This window comes from Gallinula chloropus (assembly GCF_964237585.1).
Source record: "Gallinula chloropus genome assembly, chromosome: 2".
Taxonomy (NCBI): Eukaryota; Metazoa; Chordata; class Aves; order Gruiformes; family Rallidae; genus Gallinula; species Gallinula chloropus.
This window is the reverse complement of record NC_140086.1, coordinates 20,720,141-20,747,737: the sequence shown is the minus strand read 5'-3', so window position 1 is coordinate 20,747,737 and position 27,597 is coordinate 20,720,141. Positions and strand designations below refer to the sequence as shown.

The 27,597-nt window shown below is 39.4% G+C and overlaps 1 protein-coding gene across 1 annotated transcript in view; it reads left to right on the top strand.

Annotated features, from left to right (window-relative positions):
- The window catches only part of OXR1 (oxidation resistance 1), a gene marked incomplete at its 5' end in the record, with an annotated part of 146,461 nt that extends 119,536 nt beyond the window's left edge, over nt 1-26,925 (top strand). The window contains 6 exons of the mRNA XM_084280292.1: nt 14,525-14,605; nt 17,836-17,961; nt 19,538-19,690; nt 25,108-25,203; nt 25,749-25,822; nt 26,513-26,925. Of these exons, the coding sequence (XP_084136418.1) occupies nt 14,525-14,605; nt 17,836-17,961; nt 19,538-19,690; nt 25,108-25,203; nt 25,749-25,822; nt 26,513-26,648 (666 nt within the window). The 3' untranslated portion in view covers nt 26,649-26,925. The remainder of the gene's footprint in view (nt 1-14,524; nt 14,606-17,835; nt 17,962-19,537; nt 19,691-25,107; nt 25,204-25,748; nt 25,823-26,512) is intronic.
- Between the last annotated feature and the right edge of the window lie 672 nt (nt 26,926-27,597).

Genomic DNA, 27,597 nt, shown 5'->3' with positions numbered 1-27,597 from the left:
GTCATTTGAATTTACTTATTGCTGTTATGTAAATACTCATCCAGGAGATGTTCAGAAACAGGAAATGTATTGTCTCAGGATCTGCAAGCTGGTCTTAAAGTAGTTGGAAGCTGATCTATTTTATTGTTTCTGTGAGTTTTTCTTTTTTTAATACAGAAAAGGAGTTTGCTTTTCAAGCTGTCTAGAAATTAATTTCTAAAAGCATGACTTGATAGATACTTGCGAATAATTTTTTTCCAGATTCACTGGGTCATGTTCTGGACTTGAATTTTACAATCATTACTTTTGGTTTTGCATATTAAATTTCTGTAGAATATACAGATACAGTGCTTCTGGAAAGCAGTCCTCTGTAGTAAGTCACTTGTCGAATTGAATTTCAGTTGGGACTTGTCGTGGTTTTAACCCCATGTAGCAACACGCCTCACACAGCTACTTGCTCATTTCCCTTCCAGTGGGATGGGGAAGAGAATCAGAAGAGTAGTAACAGTGAGAACTCGTGGGTTGAGACAAAGTTTAACAGGTAAAGCAAAAGTGACACACAAGCAAAGCATACCAAGGAATTAATTCCCTATTTCCCATGGACAGGCCATCTTCAGCCATCTCCAGGAAAGCAGGGCTCCATAATGTGTAATGGTGGCTTGGGAATATAAATGCCATCACTCCAGATACGTGTTTTCCCCCCTCTCCCAACCCTCCCTCCTCCTTTCTCCAGCTTTATACCCTGAGCATGATGTCACATGGTGTGACATGGTGTGAGGCTGTGTCCCCTCCTGACTCCTTTGCACCCTCATCCTACTCACTGGTGGGGTGAGGAGCAGAAAAACCGTTGGCTGTGTGTAAGCCCTGCTCAGCAATAACAAAAACATCTCTGTGTCATCAGTACAGCTTTCAGCTCAGATCCAAACCACAGCCCCATAGCAGCTTTTATAAAGACAATTAACTCTACCCCAGCCAAAACCAGCACAGAACTTGAGACGTGGTTCAGAAATGCTTACTGCTGGATCAAGGCATTACCTGCAAATGAAGTTCTGACCTTGTGAAACAGTATTGGAGTTAGACAGTCAACATTTCAATGTTAACAAAGCTAACTTCTGGAGTCTATAGAAATTCTATTTGTATGTATTTGTAGAAACATGCAGATCACAAACAGTGATTATGTGTCCTGGTCAGGTAAAATCTGAAGGTTTTTTCAGGATTGGAGTATTGGACATAGGTGCTTAAGTTCTTCATTGGCTCTGAACTGTAACCTGAAACACTACTACATTAAAATGGGTTCTGCAGTTTCAGCATGCACCGCTGTCTGAAGTTTTTTGTGTTCTTAATCATGTGTTTTCTATAAATTTGCTTCCATTCCCTTCTCTATGCTTCAGTGCTTGGCTGCTAGTGAAACAGCTGCTTGTTACATCTTACATTTTAAAATTATGATATTACTGTATGACAAGCGGGGTAATGCTGGATCAGCAGAGCTAAGAGGAAGAAGCCTGGAAGTTGTGTGCTTCTTGAATGAAACAGTGTGCCCAGTGTATGAAGATGTACCACATACTAACAGGGCTCAAAATAAGAGTATATTTCCAATACATGCCTTGAAAGGTTGTCTGTGACAGTATTTTGGATATACAAGCTAGATGTCCATTTGTTGTTTTAAATCATGCATTCCTGTGCACTGATAAGCATATTTAATAGACCTTGCTATAGTACTGGAGGATGAGAGTCCCTTGAACTTCAGCAGTCATCTGCAATACTAAATATGTTAAATTCAACTTCACGCATGGGATATTTCTTGCTTATTCTATTTTCTCTACTAAATCTACTTGAAATATAATTATAACTTTAAAGTGAAAACTTCAGTGTTTTCGCTACTTAGAGCTATCCTGTAGTTGAAATGATGAATGTGGAATTGTAATTGATGGTTATTTCGTCTATCTAATAGAGAACTGGGTCAGTCTCTCTGAGTTGAAGCAGAATTGTTCAACTAAAATGCTTATGCTTTTGATACTCCTCGTCTCTTTTGGCTTTCAGCTCTGAATCCTGAGGAAAATTTTGTGTATGGAAAAATGCTGCTTTTTTTTCCCCCCATTTCCCCATAGCTGTTGAAAGGAGACAAAAGATAACTTATTGAATTAACTTCCTTTCTCGTGGAAGCATTGTCAGCCAAATAAGCAGCTGTGCCAGGCATGTTGAACTGGATACCACAGGAGGTGGCTTTTGTACTGTTGGGTGTTCTTGTAGCAGGAAAGGGGGAAGGGAGCAGACCTCAGCTAACTGTAATCCCATGTTAGCTTCAGCTGCAGCGACTTTTACAAAGATCCAGTTGTTTTATAAGGCAAATTGGTAGTTTTGCTTAGGAGTCAGTCCCTGATTTCTAATTGCTTATGTTTTTTAATTGCATTCTAACTTCATTACTCCTGAACTTGGCACTCTTTAGTCATCTGAAAGGCTTCTTGTCCCAAATGAAACTTCTCTGCCCCTTATTAAAAATAAACTAGACCTTAATTCAGCTGACTTTTGTATGCACTGTATCATCAATATAAGAAAACACTTTTTCACCTAGTGGAGTTCTTTCCAAAGATGACAATTTTGGTGGCCTGAGCATCTAAATTAGGTATCTTCCTAAGTTTCAAGTTATTGGCAATTTACATGGTAAAACTATAATATAAGGAGTAAATATACTGGATGTACATGTCTTATCAGAGCTGTAAAATGCTATTCTAAATTTAAAAATATTGTGAGACTATAACAAAGTTTATAATTCTAGACTTGTTTTCTGTCCTATTGGACTAATGTGCATTGAAACTATTTTAAACAGTACTTGAGGCAGCTTTCATTTTTTATCTTTTGAGCTCTTCAGTGGTGGGAGTTTTTATTATAATATGAAACATGCCTGGTAAAGGTAACTAAATACTAATCTCATCTCTTTTAAAATACGTTACTGAAAGGGAAACTGTTGTCACTGCCTATTGATTCATTTGTTCCCAGTCAAACCAATGCAGCAACATAAAAATATTCTTTTTTCTTGTCAGTCAAAAATGCATATGGCTTTTGAATTGCACAGAGGCATTCGAGTTATGCAGTCTGGTTCCTGTGATTTATATGGGTTTTTTTCTCAATTTTACGGGCTGCTTCTGAAATTGGGAGTATTAAATTCTGAGAATGATCTTATTTTTTACATATGCCTCATCTTCTAAGAAGATGCTTGGGGATGCCTGTGTTCAGTGCACCACATTTGTGGCTTTTCATCACAAAACCTGGTCACCTACACAGCTGCTTCATATGGAATCAATAGCAAGCTCTAAATAAATTATGAGTAATTAGCCCCCCCACCAACTATCTCTGGGCTTCCCTCCCTCCCTTAAGAGGGAAGGAGCAGGGGAAATAAATTTCTTTTTACTAGTGTAATGGCAGTCAAAAAGCATGCATGTAAAATACAAAACTGTCACTGTAGTATAAGGGCATTGTTTTAGCTACCAGGTGAAATGAAGTAGTATCATCTAATCAAACTGTGAAGATACTATTTCTTACCCAGCATCCAGTCTTCCTACATGAGTTTAGAGAGTTATCATACTTAATATCCTGTTTCTAGGTTATGACAACTTGTCAACTAGTAGAAAAGGTGTAAATTAAGTAATGTGTTTGTAGTGGAATTAATAACTTATGAAATGTCTTGGTACTCTATTCTTTTTCTTTGGTACTACTTTAGTATTTTTAAGACAGATCAGTTTATTAATGAAAAACATCATTGTGAATAACAGTTCTACCTTCAATGCTGATTTTGTGGAGATACCTAGCTTGGTTCATACTAACAATAACAAGATTATTATTGAGTGTAATTAGATATGTTTTGTTTTGGTCTGTTGTCTAGGTAGCAAACAGGTGGATGCTCTTAAGTGTGTGCTGCTCTTCTCTGCATATGTCTGGTCTGGCCTGGTACTCTAGAATCTTTTTAATTAAGAATGTTTATGGCAAAGTCTGTGTTAACTAGCACAGGAGATGAGGTTCTGATTTGAATTATCAGGTTCATAATACAGCCCACAAAGGTACAAAAGAATAAAAGGGCAGTTTGCTTATCTTTAATTAGTGGGATGCTCTTGGGGTCAAGCTTTTTGCTTGGGCTTTTTTTTCTGGTTAATAGAAGTGTATCTTCCACTAACTTGGAAAAAAGATACTGTTAAAGGGCTGCAGAGCACATCGGTCAGGAGAGAAAGCCTTAACCCCTTGTAGGACTGCACTGCTCATGGTGGCGTTCAGGCTCCTGACCTGTTTTCCACCCACCATCCCCCTCTGGCAGATGCTCCCACCCAGGCGATGGGGCTTCCTGCTGCTGGAAGCTGGATGCAAAACAGACTGGCAGGAGGTCTGATGGTCACTCAGGCATTTATTCCCATTAATCTTACCAACTATCCTTAAGTGGAAAAGTGAGTTGTCAGATCTAACAAAGAAGTTTGTCTTTTGAGCAAGTTTGGTTTTTTTAAATCTTTTAGAGAAGCTGTGGGAGGAGCCAGTTTTATCCAGACAGAGCTAAAAGCATCTGAGTAAGTTGATTGAGTTGTTGAAGATTAAATATTGTAGAATAAAAAGTGGCGTAATGGCCCAGGTTCTCTTCTTCCTCCCCAGTTTGAGAGTAATGGTGTGTTGGCTAGTTGTAGGGAGGAGTTTGTTTTTTCTGGGGGTGGGGGGAGGGAAAGTCTGCACTTTTGTGGCTGGCTATTGCTTTTTGGCTTAAAGGCTGCATGTCCAGAGACAGCTGAAATAGCTTTTCTGAATACTTTCTGTTCCTTTAAGATCTGCCAGGCTTTTCGGCAGAGGGAAGGCTGTAGCTTCTGGTTCAGTTTTCATGCTGATTTTAATTGTCTCATTTGAAATAGTTTTAAGGCTGTCCACTTTCTTGTGTTAGCTTGCTGATTATTTTTTAAATCAAAAAAATGGGCTTGAGGCTTATTGTTTTAATCTTACACAGTGAACAGTGTATCTTGTGTTTTGTTATATATTTGAGTTTCCCAAGTCCCCAGCTTTCGATGATAAAAATGTGGTAAAACTGTCCTTACTTGCCACCTTAATTCTCCTAAATTGGAGCAGATTGATTTTTAGAATGACCAGCTCCTGAAAATGCTTAAGCTGAAAAGACAACCTTTTTCCTCCATGTAAATTGCGTTAGATACTGATACAGGATGAGGTGTTCTAGTGCATAGTCTGCAGTCTAGTTAAATTCAGGTGTTCTGGTCACTGGTTTTCTCTGCTTGGGTATCTTGGCTTTCACACCACACTGCAGCAGCACAAGTGAGCAATGTTATAATATTGTGATGCTGTCTGCTGCTGCCCTGGCCTGTTTAATACCTCTACCCAGGACTCAGTGCTCTGAGTGCTTTTGGAGGAAGGAGGAAAAATAAATTTAAAAAAAAAAACAAAGAGCTTGCAAGTGTTACTACAAGGAAATTCTCAAAGGGTTGCTGTGTATCTGTGTATATTACTGTTGCACACACCTGTTTAAATAAATACTCTTCCTTAAGAGGGGAGTAAAAATTAAACCATGATTCTAAAAAAACTTTGTTGCTGGAACTGGCAGTTAACCCATACAGCAAATTTAGCTTGACAAAAGGATTTATTTTCTCTTTGTAGCTTAAAAATGGAAAATGCTGTGAAGCTAACAGCTCCTGAAGGCTTTAAATCCTTTTTTTCTTTTTTAAATAAATGCTTTTTAACTCCTTTATTTTTTCTTTTTTTAACTGTTTCTGGGCTCCAAGAAATAACTGGCAGAGTTCATACAAACTGATCAACAGAAGACAAACAATTTCAATGTTGAGTGCAAACTTGTTACGATTAGAACATGTTTGTGAGCAGCTGTAGTGTAACAGAATGCTGTGAGCATGTCTTGGGGTTGTTCGTTTTTCTTCTACAACACTCAAAAGAATTTAAAAAATAGTTGTCCTGTATCTTTAAAAATTTTAGCCTTTTCAACAAACTCGTGCTCTGCAACCGCCCTTGAATGCAGGAAACCTTTCTCCTTCTGTACCGTCATCGCTGGCGATACATCCCCCTCCTGTACACTCGTTCATTCGTTCCCTGCCGTGTCAGTCAAATGTGTGCGTCTAGCAAACTATCCTGTCACCGTGGTGGGGCTCAGCCAGTGCCTGGGACTGACAGCAGGTACAGAGAATGCTTTCAAACAGCCTTGAATGATTTTTATGCGTTATTCTTAGTTTTTAGTCTCGTTTTATTTTTGGAAAGGAAATGTCTCGCCTCTGGTACGGGAAGAAGGGAAGGAAGCACCAGCCAGTTAATCATAAATATGCTCTGGTAATTTTCAGTGTAGCGTGTTCATTTCTGTTACTGCATTCTTGTAATGTTATGGTGCAGAGGCAGTTTCTGGAAGTTTAAATTTTGAATGGGTAAGCAGGAGGTGAAGTCACAAATTTGCATTACTTTGAGGTGTGTAAACTAATAGCTGGTAGTTCCTTTAATGTTAGATAAGAGAAACTTAGAGCATTAAGAGGTTCAGCAGTTCAGCATGATGTTTTTTCCCTTGCCTTTGGAGTAATGCTTTTTTCTTTTTAAATGTGATTTATAGCTAAATACCATTCACAGTAGCTTACATTGGTATTTAATTAGAAAAGTGTAAATCTCCTTAGTTACCGTTTGATTATACCCTCTCAGAAGTCATTCAACTATATGAAGGTCCGATAATACTTCTAAATTGATGGAGGTGAGTATACTGTAATCCCACTCTCTCACTTCTAGTGAAAGGGGGGACCAATACCAATGGGTTTAATTTATTGGATTTATGAAAGTAATTGTGGTTGGGTTTTAGCATTGTTTTCCCCTAAAAGATTTAACTTTGTAGTAGCATGTAAAGGAAATGGTTCTCAGGGAGACTTGCAAAACAGTAGTATTTTGGGCATAGGAAGTGATCTTGACAATATGTTTGTGTTTTTACACATGGCTTGTAGATCCAGGAGATATTTCTTATTCGGATGTTATCTGTGACAAGTGTTTTACCATCCTTGAGTTACAGATCTTTGGGGTTTGGTGCACACTTCTTTTGAAAGTGCTGTTGACTTTGGCCTTTATTTTGATCTTAATTTGTAGCCAGGTTTTATTGCAGAATATGAAATTGTCTTGGGACAACAACTGGTTTTGTAACTGTGTGTTTCTAATTAAAAATATTTTTGAAATAATAGGCTGTGAATTTTCCTCTGGGCAATGGAATGTCTAAGGGAGATGTAATTGTTAAATTAACAATAATTTGAGTGTACCATGTAGCAGTGTAAAAGGTATCTGAAGTTTACCAAGAATTTGTTTTTTAATATGTATCTATATACGTAGGCAAACATTTATATCTTGCCTAGCTTATTCAAAAAGGAGTAGCATCCCTTGTTATTATTTCTCACCACTTCATTTTAACTGGAGTCCGACTATGCTCATAAAAGCAATAGCTCTCAGCTCTTAAGGAAAGGTTGAGCTGAAGAAGCCTGTATGAGAACTTTATTTACTGGAGAGGTAGAGAACAGGGTTCCTTTCAATGTGTGAAGTGAAACAAGTCAAATCAGAAAAAGGAGCATAGAAATACCTGCAAATGAAAATGTTTAAAATGTGGACAAAACATGCTCTATTCTTGGAGTTGTTTTATTTTCCTTCAGTGAATGATCATAAGGCTAATGTGCAAGTGTAACCTTACAGAATAGGGAAGGAGTGTTGGCACCATGCATTACTCTTGTGTCATGCAAGACTAAATGGGAAGCATATTTAAGAGGCTGGCAGTATATATGAAGTACAGGTCTTGGATTAAATGTTTCATTAGTGGTGTTCTGAAATGAGCATGAAAACCCAGCTGACACGAAAGAAGATAGTTGCTGGACCAAGTGGAATGTTACAGTAAAACAAGAATGCCCGATTCAAGCAACTAAGTCACCCTGGATGATTCGCCTGAAAAGCCTTTGTTACTTTCATGGTGATAGAGTAAACTTGGGTTAAGTGTTTTCCCAGGGTAAGACATTTTTGTTGACTAACCCATGCATTGTGCTCCCTCTTCAAAAAGCCATTCATGTTTGCTTCCCACTTTTTCAGTAAAGGTTTGGTGTTTGTGTCTCTCTATTGTACTGTAATAGGAGATGCCAGTAAATTTCTAGAATGTCAAAAATGCAGGCAACTATTCTTTCTGTCACAGCACTTTAGACAAAAGACATCAGACAATGCAAGAGGACAAAAGGTGGATTGCCTTCTTTGGGAATGCCTGTGCCTGCCCCAAATGCTTTGCAGAGCTTCCACAGACAGAGTACCCAAAAGGGACAAAACCAACAAAAACTTATTTTTGGCTTCTGTAGTCTTAAGATATTATGCCAAGGGCATTAAAGTGGTGTTGGTTTTAACAGCTTGTATGAGTTAAGACTTGTACAACTTCAGAGGGTTGCTATTTGTTGGTTGGTTGTAGTTGGTAAGCTAATGGCTGTAGTAGTTGGCTGTTATGAAGATACACTAATACTGGCTTACATGTGAAAGATGAGAATTTAGTACTTGATCCCTGTAGATGTCAGAACTGCAGGGTTGCATCAATCCACTAATACAGCTACAAAGATCTTTTTAAAGTCAGCTTTCCATGCTGAGTTGTGTTTTAGAGTAATGATCTGAGTCTCTTCAAAAAAAGTGCAGTCCAGTACTGTATTACACTGATCACTAAGCCTGGAGCCTTTCCTCAGTTACAGATATTTGCTGTACCTGCTGTCTTAAATAATTAGGGGGTTATGCATCGTACCTTGACTAGATCTTCTGTTGAATTATTAGGTTTTAGATTGTTTACATTCTTAATAACTGTGAAATACTAGGCTTCACTATAAATGCAGTTAAAGTGCAACAGCAGATGGACGTTTGAAAAAGCTGATAAATTGAAATAAAACCTGTTGGTAGTACAGGATTATATTTCCTCTGTATGTTTTTAATGGTTTGCACAATCTGAAGTTGACCCTTAGTTGATCATTTTCCTGATGGAAAAAAAGAGAGAGAAGTATTTCCATACTGTGCTGTGACTCAGTTATCTACTTCTAAGCATTATTGTACTTCTCATACCTGAAAGGATCTGTGTAGGGCACCATCAGAACTGAGATGTGACCTGGCTCGAGCCTTCTCCTGGAGTGGCAGCTTGAGGTCAGGCACCAGGTGCTGTGGTTTCAGCAGCTGAACTTCTAGTTTCTCTGCTTGACAGAGCTCAAAGTTCTTGAATTATTTTTTGAGATCAATCAAATTGGCCTAGTTAGCTGGGGTCTATTGGTAAAGCTGCTTCGGGCCTCTCACTTTTAACAGAATAAAGCAAGTTTCTTGACCTGCCTCTTTAAAAAAACTGGTTTTCATAAGTCTAATTCTTAGTTCTTTGCACAAATATCGTAAACTTTGTTTAATGTTTGCCTGTGTTTAAATTTAGTTCTCTTGGTGGCATTATCATATCTCTGAAGTTAATAACTTCTCATAACTGGGAAAACCCCAGCTTGTTATGAAGGTTTCCAGGCTCAGTATAACACTTCGTGTCATGCAGCCTTTGATTGCTTTCTTCTCAAGTTCGTTTATTAATTCTAGTTATTGCAGATAGTTTAATTTATCTTCAGTATATGTTAGTTATGGCTTGGTGCAGTGCCAGCCAACTCAGCAGACTGCTGTTTCTCCAATCCCTCTCTTCCATTTTAAACAGATCTCTTAACTTCATCATCACCAATAGAGTGACAGTGAGCTGAGCTGGCCAAAAACTGCATGAGATAGAAAATGGTTACCTTTGCAGCCATACTCATTAAAAACTAATTCAAATTAGTCTTTTTCCAAAATGATACCTTTTTATCTGATGCGGTAAACACCACGTATTTAATACATTACTGTAATGTAATCACTGTGCCCAAATAGTTTCTTTTGTGGTGGTGAAGACTGGTGCTTCAATATTGCTTTCTCTCTAGTGTCTGTAGCTTCTGAGGAAGCTGAATTTGTCTTACTGTTTGTTTGTTGGAAGATATTTACAGCCTTTAGAAATGGTTTGATCCCCTATTCCCCTGCCCCATTTAGTGATGAACTGGAGATGGACTGATATTTTGGAATAACTTTGTAAAATGACCTGAAAAAATTATATTGCCATTTACTTTTTTTTCAGTTAAATATCCTGGAACTTCAAATGTGAAACTTTTTTGACTCTCAGGAAATATTTTTTATTAAGATTACAGTCTACCTAGTTTTACGCAGTTGTACTAGGGTTCAAAGTAAAATTGTTCAGCTTTTATTCTCTCTAATATTTGAATTTCATGTTCACAGTTAATTGTGAGGGTTACAGATAACTTGTGTTGAAGAGAACGACGTAAACTGTTGCACTTTCTGTTCTTATCTTTCTGAAGTGCTGGTCAGCTCTGATAAGACCGTCCCTTTCTCGAAGGAGATGGTTTCAGCTGCTTGTGAACTCTGAAAGTTTAGCTGTACTTGGGTTGAGGGCAAAAATGGCACCATCCTGTTAGCACCTGTGTATTGGGTGCCTGTGTGTTCGTCACTTGTGACTTTGCTGAACTGGCAGAGGAACGCTGCCCTGGCGTAAGCAGCAGAGCAGCAGGTTGATACGACCAGTGGCTTGGAAGGGCCACTGTGTCACCCTGCGTGGCAAACTGTCCTTCGTGGACACTCAAATGACTGTCGCAATTGTTTTCTTGGGTATTGTTGAAGGACAAATAAGTTCCATATTAGGAATTTCAATTTATGTTTTGCTCACTGCATATGCCAGCATAGTTTGCAAGAGTTAGGTACTCTGCCATACTTTAAAAATAAGGTTTAGAAATGACAATTTCTGCAAAAATTCTCATCAGCATTGCTATTACAAGTAGGGAAGGTAGAGATCTAAAGATCTATACCGTGTCATTTCAAACTTGATTAGCCCTTGGAATGGTCTTGTGGTAGACTGTTCCAGGTCCCTAAGCAGAATAATTTTTGACCTGATACATGCAAATCTCCTGGCTATACACCTTAAGCTGGAGAGGGACTGTTTACAAGAGCATGGAGTGATAGGACATGGGGTAATGGGTTTATGCTGAATGAGCAGAGATTTGGATTAGATATTAGGAAAAAAATTCTTTCTGGTGAGGCCCTGGCACAGGCTGCCCAGAGAAGCTGTGGCTGCCCCCTCCCTGGCAGTGTTCAAAGCCAGGTTGGAGGTGGCTTTGGGCAGCCTGGTCTAGTGGAGGGTGTCCCTGCCCATGGCAGTGGGTTGAAACTAGATGCGCTTTGAAGTCCCTTCCAACCCAAACTGTTTTGTGATTATTTGCTTCGGTCTATTCCAACCAGTGCCCACATTAACCATAAGAGATGTAGCTGTTCTTCTCTTGTCCTGCATTTGTTGTCAAGCAGAAATAATTAGAGAAGAAAGGGTCCATGAGGATGCCTTCCTGATCCTTAAAAAATGCCTTCAGGTATCAAGGAAGCTGGATGCTGCCAGTTATGATAAACAGTGTAACAGATAAGTTATGGTGAACAGTGTGCAGCAAATAGAGCACATAGCACACCCTAACTAGGCCTGCACTTTAATCTTGGGCAGAATACTTAGTTCATTATAATTTTGGGCAATTTGGCAATTTCTGTGTACATGTGGAATGTACTGGAGTTTAGAAAGCCTTGGCTTAAGGTCTTAAATACAAGACCTCCTCTAGGTTGGCTCAGGACCTTGCTCAGTCAAACTTCAAAAGCCTTCAAGGATTGGAGATTCTGCAGCCCCCACAGGAGGCTGTTCAGTCCTTACCCATCAGTAACATCAGCCCTTTGAGCCCAATGGTCCAGACAGTTTTTTGGTCTTGTTCTTTGTGCTTTTGATACATAACTGACTTGATTGCAAGGATACTGTAGGACAGGATCAGCAGCCTTGGTGAAATACAGATAAATGGCATCCACTGCTGCCTGCCCAAAAATGAAAGAATTTTATTACAAGGAAGCATTCTGTACTGAAAGCCACAGTACATTGCATGCAAAATTGCTTGTCGTTCATGAAAGGAAGACCTTGCCTTCCCAATATTTCTAGTACTATGTGAAAAAAACTATCAAAGTTCTGCATTTAAGTACGAAAGCTCAAAGTGGAATGAGGTAGAAGGGACCTCTTGGAGTGATCAGGAAGGGACAGCTGATGTGGGGGTTGGGGGTGGGAAGGGAAGAAAAGCACTGGTTTATTTAGCTTGGTGAAATTGAGTAGAGGATTAATATGACTACAAGGAGGAAAATAATGAAAACATCATGGAAGAAAAAACAGTGTAAGTGAACTGTGAATTAAACTGGGTTATAAAATAGGATAAGCTTTTAATTAATGATACTACTGGTATTTCAGAACAGCTTTCCCAGGCTTTGCAGGGACTAAATGCTAGCTGTTTTCAGGATACACCTTGAACAATTCCCGAATGAAGCTGTAGAAGGTAGCTGCCAGTAGGCTTCGATATACTTTAATCATGAAGTCATGTATGTAAGCTTGTCCACTACAACAAAAATATAGCACGTTGAGTTAAGCCCATAAGCATTTCATAGAAGGTCAGATACTGTAGCTGAACTGTTGAGGCATCTTAAAGTATTCATTTAAAGCTTACCTCAGCGATGAGTGGATAACCTGCAGGTGGTTTGTCTTGTGATTTACTCATAGAATTTAGTACAGACTCTGTACTTAAAATAAGTACTGGGTCTGAGAGGGTGGATTTCTTGCCCTATTTTCCTGTTGGTGTCTTGACATTCTATGGCAGGCTATTTATGATGTTTGTTACTGCTTACCAAAGGTATGCTGCTATGCAGGCTTTTGTTTGTGAAACAGACATAAAGATGTAATGTGCTGGTGTGCAACAGACTCAGGATGCCAAGGAGCTATTATGTACATACATGAACAAGTATTCATGCTTCTCTTTAGTAAGAAACTTATTAAAATACCTTGTGCATCCCCCATTGCACATGAAAAGGTGTGTCAGATCTTGAGCACTGAGCAAAAGGGTCAATAAGCAGCTCCCAGTTGCAGGATTTTGATAGCGTGTGCCTATGACAGGTCAAGATGGCATTGCTTGTAAAATTGTCTAAGTTTCCAGCATGTGAAACAGCAGCTGTATAATGGTGTCAGGGATAAGATACATTTTTTTTTGAGAATCTCTTTAAGTAACCACACACTTATGGCCGGTTGTAAGTTAACTACTGCTTCTCATGTGATAAAGGCTGAGTTTAAAGAAGCAACAAGGCTAAAGGGTTCTCGCATTATTGCTTTTCAGGATTACATTCATAAGGTGCTGGGGTGAACTGCATGATTTAGAAGGAACTATCATAGCCAATAAAAGGACAAAGCTGCACTATCACTTAGAGGCTTGAGTGGAATACTGTTAAAGCTTTGCATGTGACTACTTGACTCTGAGAATGCACAAACCAATACAATTCACAATTTTCTTCATATTTTTTAAGAGAACAGTACAAAATGGTGGAAATAAATTGAGCGCTAGTAAGTACCAATTATTCAGTAACAAAACTGGATGTCACAAGTATTCCTTTTTCCTTGCCTTGCAGTTGCATGGGGTAGAGTGAATCATCGCTGCTCAAGAGCCAGTCATGCATGACTGTGGGCTCTGTACTCAGGACAGTGGCGAGTATCTGGCCAAACTCCTTGTAGTAGGGGCAGGTAGATGGGGAGCTGCTGGACTTGTGGTTATCTTCCTTTTCACTGTGGTAGGCTCTAGAAGTTTTTAATACACTCTTACTACATGGGACATCCATTTAATCTCTCCACCAGCTGTTTTAAGATGCTTTCATACAAATGATGATTTTGAGTTGTTCTCAAAATCACATTATTTGCTGTAGTTACATCAAAATGACTGTTGTAGTCCTTTAGCCAGCTTGTTGCATCAGAGCAGCATGTTGTAGTGCTTTCTGACTAAAGGCTTTTGGGCTGTACATCTGCCAAAGTGGAGGTGCCATTTGGAGCGAATGTGACCCATGAGCAGCTCCTGCAACTTTGGAGGTGAACAGAAAGTCCAGGATAAAGATACTGCGGGGTGGTGTTGGGGAAATATTAAACTTTTAGTCTTGCTCCTTTGTCTTTATCTGGCAATGAAGATATAGTTAGAGTCAGAGCCTACTCAGCAGTCTGAGGTTTGCTTCTAGACCTTATCCAGGAAAGCAAACCAGGTTCACAGAAGTCATTAATCTGTGTGTAAAGAGTGTATAAGAGGACTTTGGGCCGAAGAGTTTGAATTAAGGCATGCAACCCAGATTTCTAATTCAGCATCCTGTTACTGGTAACTTCTGTGTGGTCCTATATTCATTCTAGAGCAGTGAGATATATCTGACTGCTAGTGTCACTAGAGTTTACTTTGTAATTTTGCTGTGTCTACTCATATGTCTGAAATCACCTACATGTGCATTGTCCTTGCAGAAACAAACATCTTTTAGCACTTCTTGTTTGTTTATCATTGCACATTATCCTTTCATTACTGTCCTCCACTTTTTTCTTTCTTACCTTTTTACTTTTCTTCAACTGTCAGTGGAATTATTGTCTTCCTGTCTCCATATTCAGGTAGTGTCAGTGGCTGAGTATCACCGCAGGATCGATGCTCTAAATAGCGAAGAACTGCGCACACTCTGCAGACGTCTCCAGGTGCCCTCTTCAGTAGTTTAAACCCCATCTCCAGATACTAAACCATCTTTCTTTGTAGTGTCTTTGACCAGGGCAAGTCCCGCGCTCAGTGGGTTTGTCTTGTCGACAGCACTACAAGGATCCAGCAGAAAATTCCTTTGTTTGGGTGTATTTAATTGTGCAAAGCTGTAGTGGAATCAGTAACTCTGTGATGGAATTATTACTTCCACCTTTTTCAAACAGGAATTTTCTGCCAGAATCTGAAACTTTGTTCTAGTACTGCTTGACTTGGAGTGATGTGTTTTTAACTTCCACTTTAGACTGGTGTGTTGTGTTAGATAGCAGCTTTCCTAAAAAGAATGCAAAACAGGTGAAGAATCCAAAACCTTGGTGCATGGGAGTTTGATTGTATTTAGGAATCTTTCATCAAGAATCTCACAGTATTTGGGAAGTATGAAGCTTCACAACTTCTGTGGAATAGGTAAGTATTTTTCCTGTTACACAAGCAGGTAACAGAGGCAGTTCAACACAGCAAAGTTATACACATGGAGCTGTATTCCAAAGACACTACATCAAAAACAGTACTCTGGTTTGGATTTTTTTAAGGTTTACAGATTATGGACTTAAAATGGCATTTGCATTCTCTTTAGGTGTATTAGTTCTTCAGCAGCTACAAAATTGCTAGTTGCTGTGCACATCATATATAACTTGCTGATGGAAAGCTAAGCTTCCAACTCCTGAGAAGTGTTGAGTATTTTTTCCTGTAGTAGTTGGCTACTGAAACTGTAAGAAGTTTCAGTTCTGTTTTTTGGTGTTTTGATCTTTGCTATTTTTTACATAACAGGTAATTATCTGTAAGACAACATTTTCTTAGCTCTCTTACTTCTGTTTATTTAATCAATAATTAATTGCTTTTAAATGTTTAGTGATTAATACAGTTGCACAAATCAATGAGTGTGAACCCAAAAGCTATACTTAGGAAAATTGGATGGTTGTTTTTTTTTTTTTAAACTCATTTCCACTTAAGAATAAAACAGTTCTGTTTCTGGCAAGTGATGGTGGAGGATCATTGTATTAATGTTCTGAAAATCCAAGAGCTCTTTTGAAATACCTTTCACCTGGCATGACCAATCTCAGGGTTTAGGCTGACTTGAAGAATCTGGTGTGATGGGCTGGAGCCTATAAAGTTTTTGTTCTGAGGCCACTTGAGAGTTTGTGGTGCAGACTGTGTGGCAGTTTCTAACCTCAGAAGACTCTGGAATGACTACAGGTCAGTGTGCTCTGTCAGAGTTTAGTGGGAAATAAATTTTCAAATTTCAAATCTGCGCTGTGTTCTGTCAGATACCTTTGAACAGGCACACAGCTCCGCTTCTACAAAGCAACGTTCTTCCTAGAGGAACAATGTTACACTGTAATAATTAAAACCAGACCAAAAAATCCAACCAAAAAGACCCCAACCAAACAAAAAGAACTCGTTCTACACACACCAGTTGAATAGAGTTATTGATGTTGTGCAGGGTGCACTTTAGTCGGAATACCGAATAACAGAGTGAACAGGTTTCCTGCTGTACGCCTGGACAGTGCTGAACTCCTACGGAGCTGAAGCAGCGTTCATGATGGATAGGAGGCATTTAAGGTGGATAAGAGTAGGACTACCAAATAACACATTTTGTTGATTGCACTCTAATGAAGCCTGTAGGTTGTCTTTTTGTCCATGAACTCTGTATGGATAAATGCATATACTTTTTTGTTGTTGCAATAAGGAAATTAGTATGTAGTTTACATTGGGAATACTAAACTGCCTTCCATTGAAAAATGCTTGCTTGCTTGATACTCACTTCCTTTAAGAGCACCGTTTCTTGAGTTAAAAATTAATATTTTAATTGCTGTGAATATACTTTTTGACTTCACAAGTCTATTGAGTAACAGGAGTTTGTGTCGTAACTTTTTTATAGTTCTCGAGGGAAAGGGAAGGGATATCCATTTTTTGGTTTGGGTAGCTCTATTTGTTTAATACTCCTATCTGTATTTCAGTTTTGGCTTCTTTTTTGTTCACTAAAAGTTCACAAAAGCTTGGCAAAGTTTATCATGGTGGTATTATGAAATACTATAGTTGTTTCCTGTGTGTTTTAGAGGATGAGATATATGGCAAACACTGTTTATTATTCTGGAGGTGGTAGGTTGTTTTGGCAGGTATTTTCTTGAAATTCGGAGGATTTGGGCTTTAAATAATTTGGACAGTCTGACTTTCAGTGAAACTTGGTTGAGGCTGATAGATTATTCAGATGCACTTACTAACATTCTTTTCTTTAGCAAATTTTTTAACACTATAATAAGTCTTGCTGCAGTGGCCTTAGTTACTAAATTCCATCACTGTCGTACTCTTCTGTCAGATTTCAGTATCCCTGCAGCAAGTTTTAAATATCCCTGCAGGAAAACTTTATAGAAGAAAACTTTTGATCTCTGCTAGTCTCATTCTCAACATGGGACGTTTTAAAGCTAAAGTGCCAATGTGTGTTGGCTGGGGTAAGAAGCTCATAGTATCTGAGTTTTGTGGGCTTCTGATGCCTCCAATGTATGGTGATCTACAACAACTCAGGGTGGATGTACAGACAGGATCTTTATGCATAGTGCATCTTTGTCAGACGTCCTGCATTGAGCTTGCTATGCAGCATTAAATATTGACTGCTGCTTCCCCCTGCCCCCAGCCTCTCAATTCTTTCTTCTGTGATTCCCATAAGTAGATCACCAATATTCCAAAAGCTCCTTTCAGATGGTTTACTCAAAATACTTGACACAGCTCTTTCCATCTGTCTGCTACATATCTGAAAAGTGGCATAAGTACTCTGAGAGAATGTTGATTTAGAAACTACTGAGAAATGTCCATGTTGAAGTTTCAATTCCTCTTCTGACTGGGTTTTTAAACTTACACTTAATGTAACTGGTATGTTACTAGTAAAATGCAAGAACTTTGTGAGCTAACTTCTAAAAAGCATTTGAAGTCCTTCAGCTGTGTATGAGGACTCTTCTGTTTTAGCATGAAACCGCAGTTGCTTCTGAGTAGGTGTCTGTAACTCGTCAGTGGAAATCTTCACTTTGGTCAGGTCAAATCTGTTGGTTTTCTTCACTTTTGAAGGTGTTTCATAACCAAATAGGTAATTGCATGATTTTAAACCTGCAATATTTATTTCCCCTGCTAATAGAATTGCAAATACTTATTTTATTTTTTTCTCTCTTTTTATTTATTTTAGATAACAACAAGAGAAGATATCAATTCAAAACAGGCAACAAATATCAAAACAGACCTGGAGCCTGAAGTATTCCGGCCAAATCTTAGTGATCCCAGCGAATTACTACAGCCAGAACAAATTGAAAAGGTATTAACTTACATTATTACACAATATTACAGATATGTATCACTAATGCTGTGACCATAGTGTAAAACACACCAGTAGGAAGACCTTGTGTGATATGGAATAGAATCATTTAGGTTGGAAATTACCTTCAACATCATCAAGTCCAACCATTAACCTAATTCTGACAAGTCCACAGCTCAATCATGGCCTCAAGCACCACATCTTACACAGCTTATAAATATCTCCAGGGATGGTGACTCATCCGCTTCCCTGGACAGCCCGTTCCAGTATTTGACAACCCTTTCAGTGAAGAACTTTTTCCTAATAGCAAATCTGAACATCCCCTGACACAACTTGAGGCCATTTCCTCTTCTGTTGCATGTGCCTTGGGATGAGACCAACACCTACCTTGTTACAGCCTCATTTCAGGTAGTTGTAGAAAGTGACAAGGTCTCCCCTCAGCCACCTCCTCTCCAGGCTAAAAAACCCCAGTTCCTTCAACTACTCCTCATCAGACTTGTGCTCTACACCCTTCACCACCTTTGTTACCTGTCTCTGGAAATGCTCCAGTACCTCAGTGTCCTCCTTGTAGTGAGTGGCCCAAAACTGAACACAGTACCCAAGAAGCAGCCTTACCAGGGCTAATTATAGGGGGACAGTCACTTTCCCAGTCCTGCTGGCCACACGATCTCTGACATAAGCCAGGATGCCGTTGCCCTTCTTGGCCACCTGGACACACTGCTGGCTCATGTTCAGCTGGCTATTTAGCAATACCCCAGGTCCTTTTCGTGCCAGGCAGCTTTCCAGCATGTAGCATTGCATGGGGTGGTTGTCATGCAAGTGTAGGACCTGGCACTGAGTTTTGTTGGACCTCGTACAGTTTTGCATCAGTCTGTCTTTCCAGTCTGTCCAGATCTTTCCATATAGCCTTCCTACCCTCTAGCAGATCAAGACTTCCACACAACTTGGTACTATCTGCAAATTTACTGAGGGTGCACTCAATCCCCTCATCCAAATCGTTGTTACCAAAGAGAACTGGCCCTACTTCCCTGAAGAATAGCACTTGTGACCAGCTGCCAATTGGATGTAACTCCATTCACCATAACTCTTTGGGCTTGGCCATCCAGACAGATTTTTACCCAGTGAGTACACCATGAGAACACTAGTTTTTGTGTTTGCCCCTATTTGGCTATTCCTTAAACAGATTGGATTTCAGTGTGGTTCTTGCTATCCAGTTCAAAGTCACTGCATTAAATTTGTTTATGAAAGGTTTAGATGAAGGCTGATTGCCTTCAAAGGCACAGAACAGGAGAGCAAGCATCCATTTGAGTGATCTAGTTCCCTAGTACTTAAGTGTAGTGTTGTTATGTAAGAATAACCATGTGGTTTTACTGTCTTCAGTTGGTAAATCATTCTTCTGCAGGTCACTTGTAGAGGCAGGAAAAAACCTGCTTCAGATATCAGGGATAGAAAATATACATGTGAAATGTAAGTCCACTTGTGGCTCAGAACAGTATAATCTACTTTCATTTATATGTAATCTTAAAAACAGTAAAAATAAAGAATGAAAGTAAGAGGACTGTTATCTTGTTAACAGCTGACAAAGTCTCTTCCACCACGGACCATTGGATATCCATGGACTCTTGTCTACAGTACTGCAAAGCATGGCATGAGCTTGAAGACTCTGTATCGAACTATGCTGGGGCTGGACACACCTGTGCTGTTGGTTATCAAGGACAGTGATGGACAGGTGAGAAAATGTTTGTGTGGAGGTAGGGTAGCCATGAAGAACAATGTTTCAGGAGTATAAAGAAGATCTGACACTTCAGTCTATCATGATGGAGAAAAGTGTATATATCAAGCTGGTTTCCTACTTGGTAGTTATGTAGAGGCATTTAAAACCATCTTTCACTGTCAGGCAATCCTTTGACATGCTACATTTCTAGAAGATACTTCAGTGATACTAGTTCACTGTCACAATGCGTGTGTTATATAACACCCAATTACAGAATCACAGACCTTTAGGAGTTGGAAGGGACTTGGAAAGATCATCTAGTCCAACCCCTCTGCCAGAGCAGAATCAGCTAAACTCAATCACACAGGAACACATCCAGGTGTGTTTTGAATGTCTCCAGAGAAGGAGACTCCACACCCTCTGGGCAGCCTGTCCCAGTGCTCTGTCACCCTCACAGTGGAAAAGTTCCTCCTTTATATTCACATGGAACTTCCCATGCTCCAGCTTTCACCCATTGCCCCTTGTCCTACCACTGGCCAGCACTGAAAAGAGCCTGACTCCATACTCCTGACTCTGGCCTTTTATGTATTTATAAATATTAATAAGGTCACCCCTCAGTCTCCTCTTCACCAAGCTAAAGAGGCCCAGCTCCCTCAGCCTCTCCTCATAAGGAAGGTGTTCCACTCCCTTAATCATCTTGGTGGCCCTGTGCTGGACTTCTGGAGCTCTGAATCAACGAAATTAGTTTACTTTCAGAATTCTTTTTTTAATGCACTTAAAACATGAGAAATATTCTCTCTAAAGTTTCCTGATGCCAGAAGATCTTGTTGAGTTGGAATGTCACTGCCCGCTGCGGACAGTGCTTCCCCGTATATTCCATGGCCACAGGCAACATCTCTCTCCCATTCAGGGGCTGTGGGATCTTTGCTGCATAATTAATTTTGTTCCTTGAGTCTCTGTAGTTGTGCTCTGTTAGCCCTTGACTGGGGTATGAGTTCCAGAAAGTGAATCACATCTCACCGTTTGAATAGCAAACATCCTCTCTTGAGTATTCTAGTAACAAATGAACATTACAAGCAGAATGAGACTTTGAACGTTTCTTTCTGAAACTTCCATGCTCTATTGTGGAAGCAGGTTACTGCTGTCATGAATTTGCAGAATCACTGCAAGATCTGTGGCATTTAATTCATAAACCTGTCCTGCTTTGATAACCATTGTTTTTATTTTCAGGAAGCATGGGCTCATATCATTCAGGGGGTCTGAAAACTATAAATGAAGGGTATGTTTTCTAATTCAAGTCACAACTTTTTTTCCCCCCCTTCTGTTTCTTGCCTCAGGGGTCCCTTAAAATGAAAAATCTCTTCTAAATCACTGCTAGTGGAGCACGCTTTCACAGAAGTTCTTTAAAAGGAAACTTTTTCTTCATTCACTTTTAATCTTGAATGTAAAAACTGCTCAATAGACTTGAGATGTCTCAACAGACCCATCAGCCTCTTAAATATACCTTTTGTTTTCTGATTCTCTTGTTAGTTTCTTAAGATTAATTTTTAAGATACCTACCTCCTAGTACCTGATTATCTGACCCAAAAGAAAAATGACCTTCAGGTAGGGCTGTCTTGCCACGTGTATGTAAGGTCATTCTGTTTGTGAAGGCATTCGTATACCCTCTGTACATGACTATCTCGACTTGCACGTGCCAAGAGTGTCACAGCTGACCAAATCAAACCAGGGAATTCATAGATGTCACTTTATTTGTGAAACAAACCATAAGAAGTTTTGTTTTACAGGCTCATGCCTGTGAACATGTATGAAAGTATTCCTTGGACTTTTGGGTCATGTAACCACTGAATTTATCTTTCACTGTGTGTGTCAGACCTAACTTAAGTACCCCAGAAAAGCGAGTGAAATCTGTATGTATTCAATGAGTAACGTACACAGCAGAAGGAAAGGCTCAGACAAGTTACCATGCTCAGTCCTTCAACAGTATAGTGAGTAGTGTTTTCAGTTGTTCTGTGTCTCAGGGTTTTAGTAAGAAATGTCTTTGCATTTCTCATGAGCGAACCAATTTTATGCTATTTTTCTGTTCAAAATCTGTGGAAATTCAGCGTAGAGACTTTGTCCTCTTGATGCAAGGATCAACAGTCACAAAAAATAAGAAAAGGGTAGCCTACCATGCCCTGTTGTGGTAATTTAGTGGGGTTGTCCTTTTGCTATGATTATTTGAAACTGTCTAATTTATCCTTACCTTGGAGCTTCTTGACAGATGTAGTATAAAACTGCTTTCAGTGACTGGAAAAGAATCTGAATTTTTTTTATAGGACAGTGTATCCAGAAATAGTTCACTAGGCATATGTGAAGATAAATACTAACTGTGCCCTTCCAGAATGTGTTTTAAGAGAGACTAGGTGTTTTAATATTTAATGCTCCACAGTCACTGCCTGTTTTCTAAGCTGTTTAGTTCGGAGAAGATCCCAAATGAGATTCAGCTTTTTTTGAAGAATGGCAGAATTATGACCAGATAGTTTCTTGCTGTTTGCTGAGCATACTTCTTCAGTCCCTTTTTGCACTCCTTGTTCTGTGTGCTTTGTAGCTTTTAGGTTTATGAAAGTTCCTAGTTTTGTCTTCGACTCAGCTGAAGTACTTTTCCTTCCTTCAGTGTAGCACTTCCTGGGTTACTTCCTCTAGGACACTGTTCCTCTTTGTTCGTGGTTATGAAGACAGCTTTTATCAAATGTTGGCAATAAGTAGAGTAAGGAGCAAGTGTACTATGTTACTTTTCATGTGGTTCATCAAAGGTTACTATGCCTCAGTTTTTTATTTTCTTCCAAAATCTTTTCCAATCTTGATTGTTTTTGTAATCACTTAGCAGTTTTACTTCAAGGACTGTGGGGGGGAAAAACCCACAAAACAACTAACCAAAACCAGACAAACAAAAACACTCACTTTGGACAAACTAAAGCTTTATTTGTGTAAAACCTGAACATTCTCTTGTGGAGATTGGAATCCAAAGCCATCTAAACTGCCTGCTATAGTCAATTCTGGGAGATCACCCAATAAAGGTGCCCAAAAAAATCTGAGATACAATCATTATGGTCTATCTATCTACTGGTTTGTGCTTCTGTTAGTGAAGTCACCAAGCTCTGGTGTCTACTCTGACAGACATTTAGATAGAAATCAACATCTAATGCCTGAAAATGAGTCTCTAAACAAGTGGTAGTCCCATGGGACTTTAGTTCTTCACCAGCTGCCCCAGCATGGGTCACTTCTATGGCAGGCAGTCATAAAATCATAGAATGTCTCTCAGGCCCAGGTTGCTGCAGCCTGGTCCCCCACAGAGTCAAAAGCCCACCTCCAGAGCAATCAGGCTCCAGCATGGATGTGTCTCTCTGGGTCTCTGTCTCTCACCATGGGCTGCAAGTGCTGGCAGAAGTTTGCTCCAATGTGGCTCACAGTGTCTTCCATGCATCTGCAACTGCTCCAGCGTGGGGCCTCTCCAGGGGCTGCAGGGGCTTCTCTCTGGTACCTGGGGCGCCTTCTCCCCGCCCCTTCCCTGGCTTTAGTGCCTGCAGAGTTTCTCACCTCTTCTCATTCCCTTCTCTGGTGGCAAAAAGCAGCTTTTTGCAGGTTTTTTTCTTCTACATGTGATTCCCAGAGGCGCTGTGACCATCGTTGATGGGCTTAGACTTGGTCAGCAACGACTCTGACCTTGAGCTGGCTGGTGTTTACTCTGTCAAGCCTACAGAAAGTTTCTAGCTGCTGCTTGCAGAAGTCACCCCTGCAGCCCTCTGTCTCCTCCATCAGAACCTTGCCATGCAAAACCACAACAAATGAAAATAAAGTAACAATAATATAAGGAACTTCTGTAGCCATTACAACTTAAAAGGAATTTTGTATGCAAGTCCGACCTCTCTCCTGCTCTGTAGCAATGTTGTCTCAACAGTGTCTTCTACAACGTGGAGTTCTGCCTGCATGGGCCTGAGTCTGTTTTCTGTTGTGTGTATCAGTTTATTCCAAGAGATTAGTACTTGAATACAGCAAAAAGTTTTCAAAACACTGCTATTGGCACAACTGATCTGCTGGATTTTTAAAGACAGTCTGATGTAGATTATCAGGATGTTTGAAGAAAATTGAATGTTCTTTAGAGTACAGTCGCTTGGTTGGTTGGGGTTTTTTCTCATAACCAGTCAGTGGAAGACTGAGTGCAGGAGGGTATTTTCTGTCACAATGAGCACATCTTCTTTCTTTATGTGACTCTTCAGAACTGTTACTTTCTATTTCAAATTGAAGTTTCTGAGCAGGAAACTCTGTGGACCACATAAAGTTCCTGAGAAATAAGAGAATTTCTTATACTGGTTGTCCTGAACTGGTAACCCAAAATTTATCTGGGGATGTCTTTATTAGATGCTTCTGTATATTCCTTGAGTTCCTGATCTGAAGTTCACACCCTAGTTTTGTGTTTGTTGAAAGCTACTATAGAGTCTAACATTGAAAGCAATCCTTGGAAAAACCTACCTACAGCCAAGGAATTTCTTAGGATGGGCAGAAGAAAATAGTTTCTATTTATACCCTGAACATAATCCAAGACAAGGCACCAGATTTGATGTCTCTCATCAGTCCTGTGCTTCTTAAACTCACTGTTTAAAGTGAACAAAACACAAACTTCATTTTGGCTTCTTTCTGTCTCATACACAAATGAGAGTGTGCTAGTGGAGTGCTTTGGTACTTGCATCTAATCTGTTCTTGCAGATGTTGAATCCAGCTTCCTACTAACAACAGAAATACTGACTTTTGGGAGGGTGGGAGGGTTGCACTTCATGGGGTATAGTTGATTTTGCGTAATTATGTTTTTGATAAACCAATGCTACTTTAATCATGTGTAAAAATCAATAATCATTCCTTAGTCCTTTTTAATTACTGCTGAAATGTTCTTATTCCTGAATATTATAGATAATTCTGCTGCCCAGTAAAGGCTTAATTAAAATCTACCTCTCTTGTGAGACAGTAACTAGTGCTTACCTATTATTTGAATTGGAATTAATAAATTACATTAAAAAATAAAAACAGTTGCGACTAGGAACTTGCTGAAAATTCCCTGCCTGAAGTGGAAGAAGGGCTATGTGTGAAGGGGCAGATCCTTTAATCTGATTTTTTTTTTCTGAGAGTTTCCTGAGTTGGTTTTATCCCTTTGTTTTTTTGCTGTGGTCACTTTTTATTGAGAGAGAGTTCTCCGACCTTTGTTATTTTATTGTACTGCAAAGCACCATACCAAACCTCAGTCAGTGCATCTGGAACTGTGATACCCTGTAAGGCTTATCCTGTAGCAAATTCCAAATCTGGCAGTGTCTGCAACTTGATTTGCTTATCAGCAGCTATCATGAGACATTCTCAGCAGCTGTGTAGATCTTAAGTCTCTTGCCTATTTTTCCTTACAGGTTTTTGGTGCACTAGCATCTGAACCATTTAAAGTGAGTGATGGCTTTTATGGCACAGGGGAGACCTTTATGTTCACTTTTTCTCCAGATTTTGAGGTAAGTAGTAATAACTACTCCCTGTCCCCCATATGCATTCTCATAAAATACTGCATACATTTAACAGTAAATTATCTGAAAAATTCTAGGAGTTTGCAAAAAAAAGTTACCGCACTAATTTTTCCCCAGAATCCATAAATACACAGTAAATGAATCATGTTTACACAGAGAAAAATGTATTCTTCCTGATTGTCACTGTACTGAAGGTTTTTCTACTGTTCTAAATTCTGCAGTTGTCTGAAAATTCCATCAACTGCATCCTCTGAAGGGTGTATCTTCTAATTTAAGCATATTTTCTTGGCATTTTTGGTTGTGTAGAAGCTTCAGTGCTCAATGAAGACCTAGTTCGAAATGGTCTTATTTTAAATAGTATAAACTGTAAGAGAATTTTTGTCTGCGTGGCCATGTCTCCTGAATGAGCTCTGTGAACCTGAAAACTTCATTTAATTGGCTTCTAGCCACCCAGTTTCTCTTTACTGATGTTTGGTTTTCCTTCCACCCAAATTAAAAGTTCATATATTTTAACTTGTCTGCTTTTTTATTAGGTTTTCAAATGGACAGGAGACAACATGTTCTTCATTAAAGGAGACATGGACTCCCTTGCTTTTGGTGGAGGAGGGTAAGTTGTTCTGCCCATTTATCATTAGGAGTCTGTTAGAGTGTGTGTCTGCACATGTTTGAAAAGAAAAATTGGAATTGACTTCAGTCTGATAGCTCAGAATTCAACCCTTACCAGCCAAGAAGCATTTAGGATGTCAGACGTTGAGCTTCAGATGCTGAGGAAACAGGAGATGTCTTCAGCATAGTGTGTCATCAAGGCTTCAGCCCTGCAGTGCTTGTGTTTGCATGTTATTCCCAAACGTGTCTTGGGTTGTTCAGAATGGACACCATTCTGAAAAAGTGAAAACTACGTGTAACTAAAAAATTGTGTGTAACTTGACTTGAAACTGTTCCATTCCAAGACATGGCACTGCCTTCAGAAATTGCACACTTCCTCATCTCTTCCCCTCCCCAGCCCCATGCAAGTGTGTAAGCTTCTGGGATGTTCTTGCATACAAAAAATACTGGCATGTCTTTTTTCTTAATAGAAATAGAAGGGGGATGTCTTGGGATATTCCTAAATTAATAATAGGTGGCAAAAAAACAATAAATCTTTGCAGCTTCAAATTTATCAACAGATACAAGGTGCTTGTGTTGGAGGAATTATAGAATTATTTTTCTTCTTCCTGAATTCTGAATGAAAAACACATTTATGAGTTTAATGCTTGTTCCCTAAATCTCTTGCTTTGATACATTGTCTGTCTTGCAGAGGGGAGTTTGCGCTCTGGCTCGATGGTGATCTCTACCATGGAAGAAGTCATTCATGTAAAACATTTGGGAATCACACGCTTTCTAAGAGAGAAGACTTCATTATTCAAGACATAGAAATATGGGCTTTTGAATGAGTATTTAACTATTTCTACAGGGTATTGTCCCAAACCTGACATGAATCAGTGCAGCTCAAAAATCCTTAGGAGCAATATAATGCACCGGTTTACCTTCTTGATTTCTTTTGTAAGTTTTCAGCGTGGCCATCTTGTTGTTATTTTTAAATAGCAGACTTTTTCTTTTTTTCAGGCTCTCACATCTGTTATACACTGTCCTACTTCTTCTAAGCTGTGGACACTTTTACAAAATGTAGACCGTGTGGACTAAAAATTAAAATTAGTTCCTTGGAGCCTTGCAGCCTACAAAATGTTCTTAGTCTTATAGTTGCCTCCCAGGTTTCCCACACACACCTTTCTGCCATCCTGCTAGGGGGCTGCTTCATTGACTATAGGTTATTTTTGTATTCAAATTATGTCTATGAATGAAGTTGCCCCCCATCAACCTGTATAAGAAGAAAGCTGCGTGTGGGTATTTGGCAGCAACACTGCAGAGATTGGCCCGGACCAGTGGTGGGTTAATTCATACGGTGCCACAAATAGGTGAGAAGCCCAGCATTCCTTCCTAACGCATACCAGTGTGGTGAAGTTAGAGGATTTCCAAAGTCAACAGTGCCACTTGTCATGTTTATTGTTCATGTTTAGAAAAAGTCAGTTAATACTACGTGTTCTAGCTGCATGCTGATTGTATTGAAGTGTGTTTTGCACATGCTGTTAATGATCTGCAGGTTTGGGACAAACACAGACAATATTGAGCTACGTGGCAAGAACTTCAAAAAAAAAAATAGCAGGGGAATGTAAGTATATGGTAGTACAACAAAATTAAAAGGCTAAAGCAAGCAAAACTCTGTGAACAATTTGTAGCTATAGTAGGGCATTAAAAGTACAGAAACAGATGCATCTTTTTTCAACATAAAGTGTCAGATATATGCTGTTATACTGTTGTAGCCGTGTAGCACATCAACTCCAA